Source organism: Phaseolus vulgaris, chromosome 9 (genome assembly GCF_000499845.2).
Source record: "Phaseolus vulgaris cultivar G19833 chromosome 9, P. vulgaris v2.0, whole genome shotgun sequence".
Lineage (NCBI taxonomy): Eukaryota > Viridiplantae > Streptophyta > Magnoliopsida > Fabales > Fabaceae > Phaseolus > Phaseolus vulgaris.
Window position 1 is genome coordinate 12,798,401 of NC_023751.2, and position 24,089 is coordinate 12,822,489.

Sequence of the window (24,089 nt, forward strand, 5' to 3'; positions counted from 1 at the left end):
ATATATTCCTACTAGAAAATGTCGAATACAACGAATTTTTTTGTCAACCCTCTCACACTCAAATGATGAAATTGTTCTCTCAAACGTTGTGGTGGGAGAAAAAATTGAAGTAGACTGGAACGGAGATATGGGGGTGCAACGGAGATTATTTAAAAAAGTGAGGTTATGTTTCATTTAGAATTATTTAAAAAATTTAAAAAGATTAAAACTAACTTTTTTCACAACTAATATGGAGGTGGAGGAAGAATTTGTAGAGACAATTCAGACATGAGTCCAATATTTAGAATATATATCATTAAAATATGAACTTTAAACATAATCAATCTTAAAAAAAATTTAGTTCATAAGGTGAGATTTACGGATGACATGATAAACCACATAAACTATTGTTAGAATAGACTTATACCATATTAAAAAGTAAATTTTAAGTTTAACTCAACCTTACCAAATTAAGTTATAAATTGAAGTGCACCTTATATATTATTATATCTTTATCTAGTAGATGTGTATCTCTAATGTCAATTTTTTTTCAATTTTTTTCATTTTTCAACTAAACCTTTTTTATTTATACTCTATTTCTCATTTTTTTCCCTCTACCAAAATAAATATAGGTTGAATATATTAAATTTAATATAACATAAGTTTCATACAGTAAATATAGGTTTAAATATTTTTTAGTTCTTGCAAATCTATCAACTGTGAGTTCTATCGAAATTTATTTTGTATGATCTGTGTAATTTTTAAATCTTCAGTTTTATTTATAAAAAAAAATGTTTATGTGACTTAAGGAATTTCTACAAGATAACGTTACCTTACAGAAGTGTTTACTCGCTAACATCATACGGAGTGGCACACGTTTTTTTTTTTTTGGTAATTGATACTAAAAAAACACCAAAAACAAAAAGTTAGGAACTTACGAGGCAGTGTTTAGTTTTTTTTCTTTAACTTTTCTTCTTTTTTAGTGAAGATGTTGTTATCACTAGTTTACAATCCATGGAAAATCGGAACTGTGGTAAGATGAAGAATTTTAGGAGGGAGAATAGTGACTTTGATGATGAAAATAATTAGCATGGAAGATGGTTAAGGGTAGCATTAATAAAAAAAAAATTATGTAAGAAATCTGATTAGGAAGGAACAGGCAAAAATGATGTATTTATAAGAGATGAAATGTTCTGAGTTTAGTAAGGAGAATGTTTTTCATGTATGGGATCTAATGAAATTGACTGGGTTGTAAATAGAGCAAGTAACTGGTGGGTTAATTCCGATTTGAAGGAAAAATAGTTTTTAGATGTCGAGTTTCTTTAATGGAAGGAACTTTTCTATTATTGAAGGGTTTTGGAAGGTAGAGAATGGGTTTCAAGTCACAATTGTGAATGTATATTATTCTGGTTTTCTAGGAGAGAAGAAGTTGGTGTGGGAGGAGATTAGTGACTACAGGTTGAATCAGCTTTCAAAGGCTTGGTGTGTTATTGGGGATTTTAATTCAATTAGAAGACAAAAGGATAAGAAGAGTTCAATTTTTGTGTCAGACTATAGCAAAGAAATAAATGGTTTTAATAATTGAAAAATCTGAATTGGCAGATATCCCGTTGGTTGACAAAAGTTTACCTGGTATAAACCTAATGGGTTAGTGAATAGCATAATTGACCGGGTGTTTGTGTCAAAGGAATGGTTGGAAGCTTGGTCGCATTGTAAATAATTTCTCTTAAGTAGATTTGTCTCTGATCATTGCGCAGTTCTATTAAAAGATGTTATTTACTGGGGTCCTAAACCATTTCAGAGCCTGTACGTCTAACAAAGCGATAATAGGTATAAAGAGTTTGTGACAATTAAATGGCCTAGCTACGAAGTGCAAGGAGAAGGAATGTATATTTTCAAAGAAAAATTGAAAAAACTTAAAGCAAATCTAAAGGTTTGGAATAGAGAAATTTTTGGTAATGTCCACGGTATTAACGAAGGCTTGCTTCAGATGATTAATGAGTTAGATACAAAAGATGATGAAAGTGAATGAGAAGAGTCTGAGAGGGTGGAAAGAAGGTCTCTTTTAGCATAATTTAGTAGAATTCTCCTTAAACAAGAGGCGAGAGTGCACTAGAAAGCAAGACAAAAGTGGTTGAAAAAGGATGATCTAAACACAAAGTTTTTTTCATTCGAAAGTAAAATGGAGGAGTGCAAGGAACAAGTTACATGGGGTTTTAATTAATGGTCAATGGTGTGAGGATAAGGATGTGGTCAAAGAAAAGGTCAAAGAGGTTTTCGAAGCTAGATTTGTCAGGAATGATGTTTTCCAGCTTAAACTGGACAACGTTAGTTTCAATTCTATTTTAGGGGAGGATAATGAAATTTTGGTTGGTGATTTTTCCGAAGAAGAAATCGGGGAAGTTGTTTGGAGTTGCGATAGTACGAAGAGTCCTGGCCCAAATGGTTTTAATTTTGGGTTCATTAAATTTTGTTGGGATTTAATTAAAAAAGGACGTGGTGTCAGCGGTGAAAGATTTTGCAGTCAATGGTAAATGGCCTAGGGGGTTAATGTCGTTTTTATGCTTGATTCCAAAAGTAAAAATCCCTCAGCAGTTTGGTGAGTTTAGACCTATTTCATTGGTTGGATGTTTATATAAGATAATTTTGAAATTGTTGTCATTACGACTGAAAACGATGATAGGCAAAGTTATTGACGTTAGACAAACACATTTTGTTGAAGGAAGGGGTTTGCTGGAGAAGCTTGCGAGAGGGCGTGAAAAATTGTAGGATCTCTCTCTGGTGGAAAGATTTGAAGGAGGTTTGGGGTTCAAAAGGATGGGGAAGGAATTTTGAAGATGCTTTCAAGTGGAAGATTGGCAATGGAGAAGAAATTTCCTTCTGGGAGGATTGTTGGGTGGGCGATGAGGCTTTAAAGAATGTCTACTTGAGGTTGTTCTCCTTAAGTTCTTGCAAAGATGCTAAGGTGGTTGAGCTTGAGAATTGGATTAATGGTGCTTGGGAGTGACAACTAACTTGGAGGAGGAGTTTTTTTGAATGGGAAAAGCCTTTGGTGAGTTTTTTTTCTAGGTTTTTCAAGGGTTGAGCTTTGACTTGGAAGAGATGGAAATTGGATTTGGAAAGATGGGGAACTCTCAGTTTATACATTAAATTCTACTTATAATTGTTTAAGGAGGGCACGAAAAGGGGAGAATGTCTTTGCGTATAAAAAGTTTTGGAGGAGTAAAGATGTTCCCTCTACACTTATATCTGCTTGGAGGGTGATGGAAAATAAGATTGTTACTATGGTCAATTTAGAAAGGCACGGGATCGCGGTTGAAAGTCTTTGTGGGGTGGAGGAAGAGATTTGTCGCCACTTGTTTTTTGAGTGCATAACAGCTTGGTGTGTTTGGTATCAATGTTTTGCTTGGCTTAGTGTGATGTCAGTGTGTAATGCCTTTTCAATTAATGATATTTGGAAAGCAATTTGGATTGCAGTAGTTAATGGGATTTGGAAGTACAAGAATAATGTCATTTTCAAAGGGGAGGTGGTTGACGGTTTAAAATTGTTTGCTATGATTCAATTAAAGGTTTGGTCTTGGATTACCTTCAAGTCACACTATGTTTTTTTTTTCTTGAGTGGTGCATTTATTCTTTGTTTTGTATGAGGTTGGTTAAGTGATGTATTGTCATGTAACATTGAGTTGGTTTGCGAGATTTGACAGGTTTAGTATAAGGATTGGACTACCCTAAAGTGATTCTTATTTAATTTATTGTTTATCGCTTATTAAAAAAACTGTAAAAAAAATAGCTAAAAAATCTTCTATTTTTAAGACAATAACACGTTCGCTTCCCAAAATTTAATGCATGTTGAGGCTAAAACTACGTCTGAAAAAAATAATTTAAAAAGTGATAAAAATAAACTATTTTTTTTAAAAAAAAGTAAATCAATAACGCACTGGTACGTTTAAAATTGATAATTATTTATTTAAGAACAAGCTGCACAAGATACAATATCCTTTTAGAAAAGGAACAACATTATTTTTGTGACATTTTTAGTAGAATTGAAGTAAACAATTCTAAACACTCTTGGTTAATCAACTTCGATCATCCATCCCTTCTTATCTTCAATAGTACCAGTTTGAATTCCTGAAATGGTATCGTTCAACTCTTGACAGATGGTTCCGGAACCCGTTATATAGTCCATCCTGCATGTACACAACTTCATGTTTCAGCCAAATTTGGATGCGTGTCACCCATTCATATCTCCTCTTCTAAACAATTGTTATAAAACATACTGTAGTAACAAAGTCCTATTATCTAAAAACAATCTGATAATATAATTTATAAATAAAGTGTAATAATGGACTTTTTAGTAAGAATTATTATTATTTTATTTATTTAAAAGTTTAGTGAAGTATAAATATTATTGGCCTTCTCACCGGCGATTTTGGATGTCGAGTTAAGAGTTAAATTGTATGTGTGTTTGTAAAAGGGTTGAACTATCCTGAAGTGGTTCTCATTTATTAATTTTTTATTGTTGATAAAAAAAAACTAAAAATTAGACCATTATTTAATACAATTTTTTTCTATGTTTAATATAAATTAGGACATTATTTACCTTTTATTCTGGTAGGTGATACTCCCTACCGGGGCAACACCTACTGCAGTTCCTGTGCAGAAAACTTCATCAGCCTCAGCCAATTCATCCACACCAACAGTACGTTCTTCTACCTGAACCAAATTGGCCAATGTAAAAGCGTATTTCAAACAGAAACTCACAAAAACAATACAAAACTTAACTCTGTAAAATCCATTAGCCAATGTTTCTAACATCAGGCCTAAAAAACTGTCTTGTGGTCAGTTTTGAGCTCTTTTTTCTTACTCTCCAGTTAAATACTTTTTTTTATCACTATTTGTATTATCTTTGAACCGTCAAGATAGATAGATCATACAGTAAATGTTCACGTCTTTCAAACTCAATATTTATGTACATAGGAAGTTTATACCAGTTATAAGATCAGCACTCACTTGAAGGATAATAGACAGTTAGATTGAGGACTCTTCGGAACTTTAAAGAGCATTAAGCAAGAAACAATTAAAGGATAAATAAATATTAGGTTGCGTGATCATGTAGCAGCCGCATATATGTAATTATATAAATATAATACCTGATAGCCATGATCACGGGCAATTTCAATTACACTTTTTCGGGTAATTCCGGAAAGAATGGTTCCATTGGTAGCAGGAGTAGCGATGCATTTTCCCTGTGAATGGAAGCAACTAGTTAAATTAGCCTGTTATAAACGTATATGGCTGAAGATTTGTCCTTAAAGTAATTTTATTAAATCGTTTAAAATGTGCACAATTAACAGAAACAGTTATAATGAAGGAGAAGATGAATAATTCGAAGAATAATACCTTGGCAATAAAAATGTTACAAGAAGAAACCTCCTCCAGATTTTGCTTGGTGGCTGAATCAAGGTATAACACATCTGAAAATCCTCTTTTCTTGGCTTTAGTTTGTGCCATCAAAACCTACACGTGAAGACGAAAAGCAAATTGAGCACTCTATTTTGCACAAGTTCTGAACCCTATGAAGGTCACGATCTGATTCATTTAGTTGGTGATGCGTTTCCTAGTTAAATTATTCCAGGATCTACCGCTAAAGAAAAATGAAAAATATTTTATTAATATCCTCTGTCACTAACACAGATTTGGCCTCGCTTATGTGACATTAATTGACGTTGCAGACGTGATATTTGATGAGGATGTGACACTGGCTCTATATTATAATATATGACTCGTAGCACATCAAAACTGGTTACTCGTGTGTCTGTAAGTGGTTACTTATATAACGCATGCAAAACTGGTTATGTGTGTAAGTGGTTACTTATGTGACGTTTATGGCCACCCACTCTTCATGAAAAAAAATTCAATTTTTTTTTAATAAGAACCATATATTATATCGGTTAGATGACTTAACCGGTATAATAAATACTCAACCATAGGTTCCTCCACATATACTGGCTCACGCAAAACTGGTTATCCGTGTGTCTGTAAGTACCTATGTGACATTTATAGTCACCCACTCTTCATGAAAAAAAATCAATTTTTTTAATAAAAATCATATATTACATCGATTAGATGGCTTAACCGATGTAAAAATCATATATTACATCGGTTAGATAGTTTAACCGATGTAATAACTCTATCAGAGCTAGTTACCCAGCCACAAGTTCTGGCACACGCAAAACTGTTTACCCGTGTGTCTGTAAGTGGTTACCTATGCGACGTTTATGACCCACCCACTCTTTATGAAAAAAAAAATCAATTTTTTTTAATATAGGTCATATATTACATCGGTTAGATGACTTAATTGATGTAATATGGGTCATCATGAGTAAAAAAAATATATTACACCGGTTGTTTCTAAGGACCGATGTAATATATTCTTGTTTACCCTATATTGAAGTTCGCACTGCTCATTCGCGTACAATCTAACTTTGTCACGTCATTGTCACATTTGTAATGTAAAATGTGTGTCATGTTCATAGGTGTCAATATATTATGACAAAAAAATAGGCTCATTTTATACAAGAGTTGATTGAGTTTTTGTTGTTGAGTGAAAGACGTGAAACGCATACCGGTGCATAATTGGAAATGGTTTTAACGTTTCCAGTGCCGCGGCGAGAAGCACGGTCAAAGTTCTCCTCCACATGCAAGTTGAGCGCAGCCGAACCCTCCTGTGGTGCGAATAAACCACTTGAAATGTTTAAGCCATAAATTGAAGTAATTGTAATGTGTAGCGTAGATAAAGAAAATGAAGTTTGACAGACCTTGAAATAGTTGCGAACAGGGGAAGCGTATATGAGGAATGTGTATTCAGGTGCAGGAGCCAAACCCAAAACTGGACCCGTTCCTAAGAGCAGAGGCCTAAGGTACAAGGATCCTTTTCCCGGCGGAGGAATCTGCTTAGCTTTTATTTTTAGAATTGAAACTGGAAGCAATTAATAGTTGAATAATATAATTAATTGTCGTACCCAACGTTTATTAGCCAAGACAGTTTGTTTCAAAGCATGAACAAAATGATCGATGGAAGGGGATGCCATGCACATTCTTTCTGCACCAATCTTCATGCGAATGCCATTTTGTTCAGGACGGAAGAGTACCACGCGCCCATTTTCTCTTCTGTGTGCTTTTGTACCTTCGAATAATCCCTGTTTTCGTATTTCAACAACAATTTCACCATTCCCGCAATAAACAAAATCTTAAATTCAGAGTTCTTACTGTATCATATCACTTTTCATTCATCAAATATTCGGTTTTCCTTCTGTTTTTTTTCTTTCCAGGAGTTAATTAGAAGGCATCTAAGGGACAGTCGCCGCAGAACGAAAGCTCATAGCTCATAAACATGTAACTATCAAAATTACAAAATAAAAAACACCAATTTTACATACTTTTATGAATTTATTATAAAATTAATATTTTTGTTAACCATATTTGTAGGAAATAATTATTAATTATTTTTCTAGAAATAAACTAAATTAAAATAAATTATAGAATAAAGGAATATTTTATTTTATAAATGTTGAAATAAATTATCTTTAAATATATCGATATTGAATTTGTTTTTGTAATGTTTACACAATACATGTTTAAAACTGTAAATATACTAGAATTTACAGTTAGAGGAATAAAAATGATACAAGTAAAAACTGTTAATGTTAAGAAGATAAAATATTTGTTAAAAAAAATAAGTTGTTTATTATACACACATATATAATATTTAATAACAAAATTAATAAATAATATTTACAATTATTAATTCAATATAAAAAGGTTAATAAATTCATTTAATTATAAATTAAAATTATTTATAATTCTAAAAAAGTAATATTATAAAATAAAAATTATTATAAAGATATGCAAAAAGAAATCGTCTTGACTTAATTGTATGTAGGTAACGGATAAGACTAGACCGCACATGTCTATGGCCCAACTTGAGGTCAGTGACCTAACTTATATTAGGTGAACCTTTATTTCCGTGTATTTAATTGAAAAAAGCTAAAGTTGGATAATTGCAGAGTCTTTAAAGTTTAACAAACTATCTTATTTAAATAAATATTAAATTATATTTTAAAATAATATTGTTATATTAAATTGTATATCTATTTACTTTTGAATACTAAACATTTGACCAACGTATAAAACATAAAATTACAAATAATTTATATTTAGATCTAATAAATTTAACCTACTTGTTTTTAGTTTTGTTTTATGTTTTGAGTAATAACTATTTTATATTTTACAATTCGTGATTTTTTTAATATATAATTTTTTTCATTGGCTTATTATCTAATAATTCTATCTAGATATATTAATTCTATCTAAAAAACTTTAATATCCAATAAATCTATATACATGTTATTAAGCTGTACTAAACGTTAAAAATTCAAACTAGACCAAAAAAACAAAACTAAATAACATACCAAACTTAGGCTTTAGATTTCTAATGCAAACAAAACACGTTTAGACAAAGTTTTCCCTTACTATTTTCAACCCTTCCTACTTTTAGTAATTTCTTCATTCAAACGTGTTTGATAATCTCAATTGCTTATAAACTAATATGGTTACAAGAAATTTGCTTTTTATGCGAATTTATTTTAATAATTCTTTCCTGGAATTTTTAAATTGCTTGAAGCTTTTTTATTTTTTATCAGTAATTTATTTAAAAAATCTTTTTTTTTTCAAATAACTGAATATGATCGTTTATCCAATTTATATATATAATAAGCCAATTTGAAAACTATTTATACCAAACTTTGAGTGAGATTATGAAACACGCAAGTTCTTTCAGTGGTACACACGTCCATATTGTAGAACCATACAAGGCAGCACATGTATAGAGTTAAAGAGAATTTGAAATCATACATACCTGACCATAATTTAGGACCCCAGCTGAGGGACTGAGTTCAATGTTTCCATAACGACTGAGTTGACCTTCTCCAAAACTTTGGCCCTCACAACATTTACTAATGTACATATAATCAGTAGGCATCAATCCAAATCCAAGGTTGTCCCAATTCACATCAGCATAGTCCTCATCACTGTGTTTTGTTTTGTTTACAAAATAAAGAAAAATAAGAACAAAGTGTTAATTAGTTGATACACATTATTAATTCCAAATATGGGTATGTATAATAACCATTGCTTAAATTGGTAATTAATAGATTGTATAGTTTTTATACCTGTAAGTAGGGTTGGGGCTCTCAAGAGGACAGGGCTGAGAAGCAAACCTATTGTAAGTTCCTATCTGTTACAACATAACACTACACTTTAAGTAAATGTTTTAATCAACTTCACAATAACAGTACCATTTTTTCATTTGTGTTGTTAGTTAGGTTGTTGGAGTAGAAGTTTGGTGTCCAATTTTTCATTTTTAAACAACCTCCACATGTTTTCATTTAATTGCACTTTTTTGGATTTTCTTGATTGTTATTGTTTAGTTCTCATAATCTTTAAATGCTTGTTTTTATATTAAATTTTATTCAGTGATTAATCAAAATATTCATTTGTATAAGTATGCAAAGTAAGATAAAAATTTAAGAAAGAAAAATAAATAATGATTGAATTTGTTAAACGACTGTAGCCAGTAAAATCTTGTTCTTTAAAACTTGGTATGTAAATAAAATAAGCAGAAAATTGTACCAGATAATTAAAAATATGCGAATACACCTATATACTTTTTAATAGATATATTTATCATATATAAATTCTGTTTGATACTTTATTTTTGACATAGAATTTTGTTCAAGAATCGATTGTGAATGATATGGTTAAGTGATTTAGATTTTAATTAAAATAATTGACTAAACTAATTACAAAATTAATAGATTATTTAAATGATCAGTTTTGGATGGAAATGAATTCAATTTGATAAACACTCCACTTTTATGAAATATAAGAATAGAAAACGTGGGAGAAACGTATAATTTGATAACACTAAGTGAGAAAAGAAGAACACTAGAAACATCTTCCCCTAATATGAGGATAAGGTAAATGTCCTCATGGACATGGAAATGATAGGGAGCCAACCAGAATTAAGAACATTATCTGCAATTTCATTAACAACATTATCTGCAATTTCATTAACAACATTATCGGCAATTTCATTTGTTGATGATAATAAACTTTCATTTAATATTGCTCACTAGATCACGTGTCCCCATAGAAATAGAAACGAATAATGGACATGAACTTCATTTTTTGTTAAGTTCTTGTATAAAACTTATAAAGAAACACAAACAAACTCAATATGGAAAATACTTCTTTCCTAAACAGAAACACTGACCGGCGCTTATAGGTCTTTTGGTACAAAACATTTAGAGTAATGGATTCAAATCAAATCTCAAAAACTATGTATAATGAATACATACATATCTACATATACATATACATATATGTATTAAACTTTAATTATTAATACTAAATTATCCATTATGTGAGAAATATAAATTATAAATCTTTTTTACACAAATTTTACAGTACGAACTAAATATTATCTTTAAAATAACTTTTTTAAATAATTATTATAAATTAAAAATCATAGTATTTAAAGGAAAAAATTATAATTGGATGAATAAGAAGCAGTTTCTTATCTATAATTGTTGAATGATGTTAGAAATAAATTTATCTCTTTAAGTATTATGTGAACTTATTTTGTATGGATAACCTCCACATGGTACTACTGAATATGGTTAACACTAATTAAATTTCCGGTGTGACGTGAGGATCAGTATCCTCATCTTAATATATGTTTTAAATTATTAAATTATTAATAATTTATTAAGGGACGTAAATAAATGAATATTTATTATTTCCTTTGATTCTTAGTTTAATATTTTTTTATTTTAAATTTTAATTATTCAATTTGTTCAAAACTCACAAATTTAGAAATATATTTTTTTATCACAATTTTAATTACATTTTTTTTTTGTTTTTTTGGTTTTGTTCAAGATTGTTTACTACATTTCAGGAAATACAAATTTTAAAATTGAGAAAATACAAATTTCAAATACATATATTGTTTATTTTTTTCACATGAGAATGTTTTAATTTTAATTTTAAGTGTTAAACGTTACACATTTGTTTTACAAAAAAAAAATCATTATTTATCAAGTGTACTTCTTCAATATTTAACCAGTTTACTCTTCTTCTTCTTTTTCATCACAAACCTTACTTACACATTTTTTTTTTCTGTGTGATTTTATTTAAATGGTGTATTACAATATTTCTCAATTTCATCCAATCACTTAGTTTCTAGAGTTTAAGATTTAGAATATTTGAATTTTATCCAGTTATTATTTGATAGTTTGATTTCACAATTAAATGTGTTATCCTTATAAAACTATTAGATGGGAGTTTAAGGGACTGCTAAGCACATGCTAATTTTTTGGACAAGAGTTACAACATTCCCTCCTAAGTTTCCAATTTAATTTAATTCATAATTTATTGATAAAAAAATCTACTTAATTATAATTTATTTCTTGACATTTGGTATTGATAAAATAAAATATATATCTTTTTTTTATCAGCAAAAATATATCTTTTAACATTATATCCTTGATAATCATGTTTATTTTTTAAAAAATTTAGTTAATTAATATTTAAAATGAGGTGTATGAGCGTATCTATTGAAATAAGAAAAAGATTTCATATATATTAATATGGAAACTAGGATATGATAAATTTTGACTTTTAAAATAAAAATAATGAAACTACACCTATATTATATTCCGTTGTTATCCCTAATCATTATTCCACTAGAGAAGATATGTTTGTTTTATTTATATTTCTTCATCTTTCATCCATCAATTAAGAAAAATAATCATAAAATGAAGATTAAAAAAAGTCATTGGTTTAATTGAATCTTTAAACCACATAAAATTAAGATCTCACTCATGTAATTGAATTTTCATATTATTTTAAAAAAAATTCTTATGAAGAAAATACACATATTATCTGTTTAGTGTAAACAATATAATAACATAATTATGGGATCTGGTTTAGTTTTCCATATTATATAATTTTTATAAAACCATTATATTTTTACGGTTAAATGGTTCTTATAATTAGTCCTTCATATAAGATTGGTTTGGAAGATAATATGTTAAATATAATTAATTAATATGTTTATATATAATTCTTACCTTTCAGATGAAATGGAGTTTTTATCGGATAAGGATCATTCAAAATATATGACATGGACAAAATTCAAACCTAGACTTCAAAACAAAAACGAATTTTAAGTTCTTCTTCAAGATGACGTGGTTTTCTCTCTGTCTTCGTCACACATGAGAATCTTCAGGAATGTGTACAGTGTCCCTAGATCTGTCCATTTTTGTTCCATTAAATAATATTTTTGTATTATAAGAAAATTCATAACCAGTAATGTATATCTACAAGATTAGCAGCATGTGAGGTTTGTCTCCTTTACAACCAAACAATGAGGTCTAAACTTAGAATCATATACTATAGTGGATTTGAGTTTGATGAATAAAAAAAATTGTATTATTATAATTTAGGTCATAATTCTTATCATTAATCATATATTTTATGTTATCAAAAAAAAAAAACGCAAAAAATATACGAATTATCAACCGCATACATTAACAGTGTAACCAATTTTAATGTTGCTCTACTGCATATGCTAAATCTGTTCTTTTGGTCGATTATATCTGAAACAATGTACGATGAACAGCATGCATTATAAGAGGAAATTATAGTGCGGATGGAAAAGAGAAGGTAGGGAAGTAAGAGAAACCTTGGAGAACGCAGAAGCAGAAGTAGTCTGAGGAAGTAATCTCCTGAAACTGGAGAAGGACACAGTGCTTCGGATCATTGTGCTCGGTCCAATGGTGAGGAAATTAGGATGCTAAAATTAGCACTGGTGTTGTGTGTCCCCGGAACACTGTGAATCCGAAACGCCAAATAATTGAGAACAAGAAAAAATGTTATAAGAAGATTGAAGAGAGAGAGAAGAGAGGACCAGATACACCCACCTCTGCAATCAGAACATCCATTATTTATACATGCAGGAGTTGCTTTCTTTTACTCCTTTTAAACATTACATATGTGAAAAACATATTTTAATAAATTTTAAATGCACGAGTTGCTTTCTTTTTTCCTTTTAAACATTACATGTGAAAAAGATATTTTAATAAATTTTAAATTTAATTCAATTTTATAAAATCAGTTAATAAAGTAAATTTTAACAAACTTTTGTTATGATATATTTTAAATAAATTTAATATTATATTAAAAAACGATTTTAAATTTAGTTTAATTTTATAAAATTAATTCATAAAAAAAAATATATTGTTTATATATTATTAAATGTTAGTTTTAGTGATTCGACATAGATTGAGACCCTCATCTACTTCTTCTAAAACAATAGATTGAGATCCTCAGCTACTTCTCCTAAACAGAATTATCAATTTTTAACTTTAATTTATACTCATTATTTCCTTATATATTAATATAAAATGTTAAAACTATTGAAGATAAGGATAAATGTATTGAAAAGTTTACTATCTAATCCTCTCATGTAAAAGGTAAAAGGATGAATCGTAAATGGCCAGCACTGCTAAAGGTGGCTGTACATATCCAATATCCAAAATCCTTTGCCCATTACCTTACCCATACCACGTGGATCCACATCCTCTTTCATCCTTTAGTGGAAATTAATTATTCATAAATATCTGGTAAAGTGGAAAAACACATCAAGCTAAATCCCATACTTCAATTTTATCTTTGATTTCAAAAATGAAGGCTCAAGCAAGTTTCATTTATGTAATGAGTCTATATAAAAACCCAATTTTAATTTAATTAAAAAATAAATAAAACTTAAATTTAACTCGTTTGCCTCATTATTATTTGATTAATTAATTGAAATTTAAATTACCTCTTAACTTTATCAATTTACTTTTTGTTTAATACATTTCGATATAAATGATAATCTGTATATAAAATATGCAGTATGTAGACTTCAAACGTTCTATTATTGCATTTATATTGGCCAATAAATAAAAACTCAATTTATAATTTTTAAAAACAGAATTTGAATTTAATTATAATACAGAACTATTGAAACTACTTCTAGGTCGATCCGTACATTCTTCCTTCCTCTTCTCCAAACGAACTCCTTACTTCCCTTTTGTTAAGTATAATTTGAATTGATGTTGAGAAATACTTGAATATGAGAATTTAATGAAGTTAATTATCATAGAAATTGTTCCTTAGATAATCTGGTAGGCGTTTCGTGGTAGGAGTATGGTAAGGTGTTTTGCTCTTTATGTATAAGGGTTGAACCACTCCTGAAGTGGTTCCCATTTATTTATTTTTTATTGCCGATAAAAAAAATTATGGTAGAAATTGGATAAGAGATTAAGTAATTAAATTATGATGGATGTTGACTTATTTGTGAGGAGTTATGAACTTTCTGGTCGTTGAAGATGAAGATGAGATTATTGTTTTTAATGAAATGTTATGTGTTGAATTACTATATTTTGATTAAAGGATAAAGTGTTTTTTTATAATTTAGAGTTATTGTTGATCAATTGCATGTTTGAAATAGTTGGATTCTGATGTTGTAAAACCTAAATTCTAAAATTAATTTGAAATTAAATGAATATAAGGAATGATTGCATCTAAACATTGTTTGAGTTATAATTAAGTTATGTGATCTACTTTGAGTTTGAGATAATCATGTTGAACTAAATCAAGGTTATACAAGTTTGGAAACATTGATGTAGTATTAAATATTGTTTTAAAGTTGGTTGTAATTATAATGTTTTTTCTACATATTTTTGTGACTTGAAACATTTCTCACCCAAACAAAAATGAGAGCAAGATAAATCTCTCTCTTTTAGATGATTCTCACTCTAGTTAAAAATTATGAGAACAATTGATTTTTTTTTTTGTTAATGTTCGCTCGAGCAAGATTTCGTTGCTCAAGTGAAATTGTGTTGCTCAAACAACTTTTATATGATGAAATTAATATATTTTTAAATTGATAAATTTTATGTATATAAACAAAAATAGGTTTGACCACTAATCAAGAGGGAAATGAATTGTTTTTATATATATTTTTACTATTAATAGACTTTATGAAGATTGATTCTTCAATAAATTGATATGAGAGTAGGTTGCTTTGCAATTATAAAGAAACGTTAGAGATAAAATAAGAAGATAAAAAGATTGCACAATACATTTTAGACTGGTTTGAATCTCCCCAATTCTACACTTATTATTGATCAGTTAACTTTGCAATAATTGTCTCCCCTATTTATAAATGTTTATATTATAACCACAATACACTTGTGAAACACATAAATAAACTCCCAAGTAATGCACATATCAACCTCTTGAAAACCCTTAAGAGATATTATGCCAAGGAAAAATTCAACACCGTGTGATTTTTACTAAGTGTAAAGACACCCAACTTTAGACATGATCATGCATAATCTAAAAGGCGATTGATGTTCAATAAAAAAAATACCATGTAAAATGCAATTGTTTCTTCTGATAGACGAAACAATATTATACAACATTTTCTTTTATATAACATAACACTTACATAATAAGAACATACATTTACAGTATTAGACGTTATGCACAAATAACATTTTATCGTTTGAATGTGTTTGTGTGTTTACTATTTTTGCATACTGGAAATATTCACTGCCTTTGTCTGCCAAAGACATTTGTTAAAGATGAAAATAAAGTCAACGTCAAATTATAATGGTACACTTGGTCAAATAGACAAATGTGTTATGTGGTGAAAAATGAATGAAAATTTTGTACACTAAATTGAAAGTGCGAGTCTCCGATACTCAACTAAAAATAGAGAAGCATTCTGTCAATTGAGATTGCCAAAAGGATTTATACTATAGTAAGGCAGATTACTATACTTCCAAAGTTTTCAATAGGTGTTATAGTCTCCATGTTCAAATTTAATACTGGTTTTCTGACCTCACTCTTTAGTCACTTGATGTGATTTGTGATAAATAATTGTTGACATTATTCATATAATTAAATTAAATGTATTATATGTCACTAAAAACATTAGCTCATCTTTTTGTTTTATATAGATACAACATAGTTCAATATGTATATTATACAATCATATATTACATGCATCCAAACATATACTTTAAAATGAATAATATACCTATAAATTTCATTTATGCATATTTTCTTCATTTTCTCTTGATTGAAAATCATCAAGAGAAAATGATTTGTCTCTCTCTCGTTCTCGTTCAAACAAAAGTCTCTATTTAAGTGAAAACATTATCATTTGAATGTAAACTTGTCACTTAAATGATAAATTCTCATAAAATTTAATTAATTTCTATATCTCTATTTCATTTTCATTTGAACAAAATAAACCAAAAATATAAATTCTTTTTAAAATTTTCAAGCCTTCCAAAACTTATTCTATCAATTCAAACATCTTTAACAAGTTTAAAACCTCTTTTAATTCTACATTATCAATTAAAAACTAATTGTAATTAGTCTAGTTCAAAATGACTACCTAAAACTAAAAAATAACATACCATTATATAATCCAAAAAAGTTATCACATACAAAAATTCTTGATTAATAATACACTTTTTTTTCTAAATACCAATGTATCATATGTTATCATATTCTCAAATTATATCACACAACTAGTTTGCTAGTACATTTAAATCATTTCTAATTCCTCAAAAATATGTTATTCAACAACTCAAAATCTAAGGCAAACTTGGGACAATCTCAACTCATCTTAAATTATTATATTTCAATTTAAGATTCAACTTTATACAAAATTTCAAATCTAATTTATCAGATTCCTTACTTTTATTATTGTTCTCTTTTATAAAATAATCCAAAAATTAAATAAAGTTAGAGAAATAATTTCTCTTATAAAATATGATTCACAAACAAAACATATCATTCCATACCTAACTAATAAATATTAATATATTCAACTTAGATCCACATGCAAACCATAGAAGAAAAAAGAAAATTAAAAATTCGATAAAAAGAAAATTTTATCGAAAACACAATTTATTAGGGTCAACTTATCCTTAAACCCATTTGTCTTCTAAATTGTATATTATAACTGAAGAAAATATAAAAAAATGTTCTATTTTTTTAAAAGAAGATTGAGAGAATATGGAAAAAAATCACGTTTAAAAAATAGTAAGATTTGTAAAATTAATTATATAATAAATATAAAAAATAGATTACACAATAAACCAGTTAAAAAAACTCACTAAAGTCTATTTTCTAAATAGAAGGTAACTTTTCAACTTGTCTTGATCCTATATTAATCCTAGGTCGGATCAACATATAATTTTAATTCACTTTAAAAATTTAAAAAAAATGGAGAATGAAAAAATTAAATAAAAATTAGAAACTAATTTTTGTAATAAAATCATATTTTAAATTATATAATTTTAAAACAAATCTTCACTTTTATATCTAATAAATGACATTTATTTTTGTATTTAAATAAAATAATACTTACTAATTAAAAATAGCATTAATAAAAATTAAATAAAATACATTTTTTAAATACAAAAATTAAAAGAAAAACACTGTATGATTTAACCATAAAAAACTATATTCATCTCTTCTAAGGTTTTCTAAAATAATATTTATATTTTTTAATTTAAAAATAAATATTCACTTTACACTCATTTTCATTATTATTATTATATATAATAAAAAATTAATAAATTTAATCATATATTTCATAAATGTTTATTTTTATATTAAAATAATATGCTGTAAAAAATAAATTTTTAATTTTATAAGAATTTATAATTGAGTGGTAATATATTTTACATTATCATATAATAATTAAATTATTTAGTTTTTATAATTAATTTTTAGTTTAAATTTAAATTTTATAATTTATATTTAAGTTTATGTTAATATATTGTTTTCATATAAAATAAAGAAAAAAAAAGTACTAATTTATTTACACAGATGGGTAATATTTAGTGAAATATAAAATATTAATGTAAAAGCTAAAAGAGATGTCTTTGTTATTTAATTAATTATTTATTTTAAATTATGAAATATATGAGTATCATTTAATAAGTTTTTCCTTTAAAACCTAACTGACAGCATTAATGGCGAGTGTAATAGATCAGTTATGGAGACAGTGAGTGTTGGGTGGGTCTAAATCACCCATCTTAACTTTCAGTCCGTGCAATGATTAGGATTCAAATTTATGTAGAATAGAAAATTTTAAAATTTAAATATTTATGATTTGTGTGTGGGAATTATGGACTGTGAACAAGTTAAGATGCATTGTGTAGTGAACACAAATTATTGAGTTCTATTTTTCATGAACTGAGATGCATTTGAGTTTGGCCATTTATGTTAAGCTGCTGGGCTATGTAAAGTAAAGGCATTGAATTCAGCATCCCATACTTTAAGCGTTTCTTTGTTTCTTTCTATGGATTTCTGGTTCACAAGTAAAAAAAATATGAGAAATATGAGATGCCAGCTATTTGAATCTTGATTTTGTGAAAAAGAGAATGAGAAAATATATAATGGATTTTTTTTTTCTCAATTCATACGAATTACTTAAAAATAAAATGATTTTTTAAATTATTATTAATGTATAGTTTTTATATGATTTTTCACTCTTTTCTTAGTTTCTTATTTTAAAGCAACAACAAGAATAAAGAAAAAACATACTCTCACATTTTCACACCAAATCTCACATATAAAATAAAATAACATTCATTTTAAATCTCTCTCACACTCCATTTTTTGTTTTTCAATTTTGATTCATCCAAAATTACTTTTGTATATATGTTATATTTCTATCATCGTAATAATTGAGTAAAAGAAAAAATGTGAATACAAAAACGTGGTTGCGCTTGGCTTTTCACTAGTAATTATTATGTTTATGAGTTATAATTTATTTAATTATAATTTTTTATGAAATTATTTTTTATTGATAATTACCTTATATTTTTTTTAGTATTTTTTATTTTTTATTCTTACATGGTTTTTAATATTAAAAATAATATTTTTATTTATTTATATAATATTCGATTTATTTTTTAATTTTATAATACAGGTTTAATATTTTTAAAAATTAAGTGGAGTCCCTGTTTTTATTTAATTTGTTAAATACATTTTTTTTAATTATAATTTTTAAATTATACCTATTTACATTTAATACATATTTATTTTTTCTAAAGTAACATTTTACACCTTTAAAAAAATTTAAAAAATTCTCTCACAACCATCACATCACTCACAAACTCCAATAAACTTTCTTCACACATTCATCCTAACATATTCTAATCCAAACATCATAATTTTCTTCACATTTTTCTCTCACATTCTCATATATTCACTCCCTCAAGTCCTCACACATTCTCTTCCTAATCCAAAGACACCCTAAATGCGCACCCATAGAATTGGGAATTTCAATTTTACCCTCTCCAAATAAAATATTATTAGACATTGAATGACTTTGGTTTTTAGTAGTGGTTGGTGGTGATGGTTGGTCATGTTGTGCTATAGTTGATGGTGTAATTTGGGTGAATGTTTCATTTTTATTTTTAGAATGAATAATTTGATGATTTTTTTATTGTAAAATCTAAAATGTTAGTTAAAATTTTGTATTTTGAGATGTACAATTCAAAATATAAAATATGTATTTCGGAATATTCAATATAGAATATAAATTTTGTATTATGGATTGTACATTCTAGAAAACATAATTCTATTTTGGAATGTAAATTATGAAATACAAAATTACATTCTTGATAGTGAACATTATGGCTGTGTACTCAGACATGCTCAATTTTTCTTGTATGATATCCTCTACTACATTGTTTGATTTGTTTATTTAACAAGAATTTAATATTATTTTAATTCAATTTAAAAAAAGTTGACATATTGTAGGTAAAGTGATGATCAATAGCAAATTATGTGAAATTACATATTCAAGTATGACATCAATGTGTCCACAAACAAATAAGGTCAAAATAAAGGATCCTAAAATAGTCGAGCAAATAGGTTTGCTAGATCTACAAATTGTGGGCCTTTTACTTTGAACATGTTGAAGCCATTCATTCTATGCATGACAGTTTTTCTACATGGAAATCAAGCAACGAGAAGGGAAAAAAGATAGTCCACATGAACATGAATCCTTTAATTAGATATGTATGTGATTCTTAGATGAATTTTTGTGTGTTTTGAAGTTCTAAGCTTTGGTATGATTTGATTGTGTGATTTTGGATATTGTAAGATGTGGAATATGAATCTTAATCAAGACATAGTATTTTCAGGAGAGAGAATACTCTGTTAAGATTGTTTAGGATGTGCATTTACCAAGGATTCGTTTAGAAGGAGGTATCATAACTCTAATGATATAATTAAATCATATAGATGAATTTATTCAGGTGGTGAGAGTCGAAGGAGGTTCATATGAATGAGTCAGTTGTTTGAAATATAACTAACATGACTTGTTATATGAGTTAACCATGTCATATTGGGAGATGTGATATTGAGATTATTTATGTGCATAACTATGTGGATTTCACAGTGAGATAGTATGATAGGTGCAAATCTCTAAGTATAAGTCAATGCATGAGTCTTCCAAAAGTATAGTCAAGTGTCTGAGTATGTTGGTCAGTAAAAATCTGACATGAGAGTAATTTGAATGATGAATTATGATAAAATTCTTTTATAGTTATCTTATATGTGATTATCGTGTATTTACACAGGAGCAAACAATGTTGCAGGTGATAGAGTTTCTCAATGAACATTTGGAGGATGAGACGTGTTTATATTGAATTTTTTATTTTTAAACTTTTTTTACATATTAAAATATATATAGAAAAAAAATAGTTTGAAATATAACATAAGATAATTATATATATTTATACGTTAATTATATAAGTTTATATGTTAATTATATATTAAATATTTTTTATTAAATATAGATAAAAATATGGATGTTAAAAAAAGTTCATTTTCATGAATACTATTAACAGGAGGGACTTAATTTATTAACAATTAGAAATATTTAAATTTATGTAAAACTTAAAATTTAAATAAGTCATTCTTTATTTTTTTTTCATGTGGAAAGAAAATGTAAAAAAAAAAATCAAACAAAATTAAATGATAAAAACTAATTAAAAATATACAAATTTTATGTATTCAATAGAATAATTTTTTTTAAATAATTGAAAATATTCAAAGATAGTATTTTGTAATTAAAACTTATTTTTATTATTGTATAGTTTAACTAATATTTATTAGATTTTTATTATTGCTTTTGATAAATATTACAGGAAATAGTTTATTTGTTTTGGTTAGAGGAAGGGGCACAAACCCTATCATTATGGTAATATTAACTTTTTTTTAGTAAAGAATAAATTGAATTGAAGAACACTATAAAAAAAATAAAGTAACTTCTACAACACCTAACCTTAAAATTTCAGAATCACAGAACATTTACAACATATAGGTATTAAAGAAGGTAAACTCAAAAACTAAATCCAAAAACTAGTTGTTACTGGACCAACAAAGTTGTTGTTGGACCGGCATTAAATTGGCAGCTTTCCGAAAACTAGAAAAAGTCCTCTGCTGCATCTGCCCTCAAAATAAACACCTAAGCTGCTCTTTTACAGTATATGACGAAGGTTGGCCCAATACTATCTTGTCGTGTTCCATGTTCTGCTGCTTCATTCATTCTCGCAAAACACTTCACCGCTACATCATAACCTGCACTACAACACCTTCCACACCTCTCAACCAGCTCAAAGGTAACTTAACATAACACTACATTTTAATATCAAGATAATATATAAGACAAATTTTAAGCTCCATACCACCAAAAGACAAATAGTGAATAATCTAGCAAAGGTAATATAAAGTGTGTTGCACATCCCTCTATGAAGACATTTCATTGTATATAAGTGGGTATAAACCTCACCTTATGAGCCAATTTTATAGGGTTGAGTTAGGCTTAAAGTTCACTTTTTAATATGTTCTACCATATTGATTATTTTGTTGCTATATGAATTCAAGGGGAGAGAATGAGAACTCAACTTTTCATATTTTATGTTTTATCCATGTCTATATATGACTGGACTTGTATCATGGTAAAAATTTCCTCCGCATTTATCTTTGTTTGAGTAAAATAATCTTATTTCTATGCTTCGAGATGCACCAAATGACAGAAATCCAAAAACTTTTCCACAAACTATTACCCTTTTTATTAAAGCAAATGCATGAAAACTATTCAAAATGATTATCCAACACTTTGTGATTCTAAACTGATCTCAAGCCAACTATGACACATATTCCAAACTGTGAATGATACCTTACATAAAATAAGAATGTGTGATGTTGACTCCTCTTCCCTCCCACAAAGGGTGCATATTGTATCCCTCAATATAACACCCCTTTTATACAGGTTGTGCTAAGTTGCTATCTTGTTCGATAAAGCCCTCCACACATAAAATATTAAAATTGAGTTGAGGGCATAACCTTTAGATTCCAAAGATATGCAAACGACGAGATACACCCTCCAGTTCAATGATTTGCTAACTTTGTATAAGCAGATTTTACCGAGAATCTATAATAAGGGGTTGTTCCAAAGCCAAAGATCCTCCTTATCTGGATGTAGTAAAACCTATAATAAGATTGCCATAAAATCTTCTACCATAGGTTTTTCCCACTCAAACCACTTCCTTCTCCAGCAGAAAACCCACTCCCAACCTCCTCTAGTCCATCTTCCGAACCTACCAACAGGTCCATCTTTAAACATAAAATTATTATAGTTTCTGGAGTAACTCACTTTGAGTTGAGGGTAAGCTAGCCACTCGTCTTCCCAAAATTTGAACTTTGAACCAGATCCAACTTGCAAAATCACATTTCGAACCATCTACTTCCTTGATCTGAGAGGCTTGCTTTGAATAAATCATACCACCATCTGGATTTATACTTATTTCGATCTAGTGTAGTTAAATTTACCTTACTCCAAGAATCGTACTTTGATTATAGGACATCTTTCCATAGGGCAGTCTCAGGGGATTCCAATCTCCATAACCACTTTTCCAAGAGTGCCTTGTTAAATATATCAATGCGTATGATACCAAGACCGTCCTCCTCTTTCGGTTTACAAATTCTCCCAACTAGACCATGCAATTTTCCTTCCTTCCACACCCTGTCCCCACATAAACTTTCTTTGTAATTTTGTGATTTTCTTACAAACACCTATTGGGGCTTTAAAAAATGATAGGAAGAACAAAGGTATGAAATTAATGGCAAATTTTATAAGACACGCTCTTCCCGCGAATGATAGGTTTCTCCCTTTCTACACCGAAAGTTTCTTTCTGATCTTTAATAGTACATGCTTTCAAAAGGAACACCTAGATGGATTACCTCCAACAGGAAGACCAAAGTAGGTAAATGTAAATCCATTAGGTTACAATGGAGTATTTCAGAGTACATATTAACTACGTTCCTATCAACTCCTATTACACCTATTTTGCTCTTGTAAAAATTTACTCTAAGACAAAATCCTAATTGGAAACATCTTAGTATAGTTTTAATACTCATAATATTTTACACACTAGATTTGTAGACAAAAAGAGTTTCATCAACAAAATAGAATAAATTCACATCTACATTCTTGTTTTCAACTTTTATTCCTGAAATCATATCCCTTCTTATCGTTTGATTTACCAACCTAAAGACACCTTAAAGAAGCCATCGAGTCTCGCTATCTAAAATTTGAATTTTTATTATTATTAGCAATTTAATACTTTTGTATTTTCTTTAATGCATCATTTATTTCATTTTGTTTCTTAATGAACAATAAAAGAATCCCCCACTAAAACCTATTCCATAATAAATTGTTCTCTTTGGACCATTCCACATCTCTCTCCATTCTTTCATCTTCAACCTCTCACTCCTTTCACTATATCTTCTCTCTCAGAATATCATGGTCTTTGATATCTTTAACCCAGGCTTCGACTTGCTCTTGGTCCAAGATCAGTCACAAGAAACACTGCACCATTTACTACTTTTATTAA

The 24,089-nt window shown here is 28.2% G+C and overlaps 1 protein-coding gene across 1 annotated transcript; it reads right to left on the reverse strand.

Moving 5' to 3' along the window:
* Positions 1-3,920: 3,920 nt before the first annotated feature.
* Positions 3,921-13,038, reverse strand: LOC137821767 (branched-chain-amino-acid aminotransferase 2, chloroplastic-like). Its single transcript, XM_068626515.1, has 10 exons — positions 12,785-13,038; positions 9,210-9,274; positions 8,897-9,068; positions 7,002-7,178; positions 6,798-6,929; positions 6,606-6,704; positions 5,380-5,496; positions 5,130-5,225; positions 4,580-4,692; positions 3,921-4,166 (listed from the first exon to the last, which is right to left on the reverse strand). The coding sequence occupies exons 1-10, from the start codon at positions 12,860-12,862 to the stop codon at positions 4,052-4,054; spliced, it is 1,164 nt and encodes a 387-aa protein (XP_068482616.1). The 5' UTR covers positions 12,863-13,038; the 3' UTR covers positions 3,921-4,051.
* Between the last annotated feature and the right edge of the window lie 11,051 nt (positions 13,039-24,089).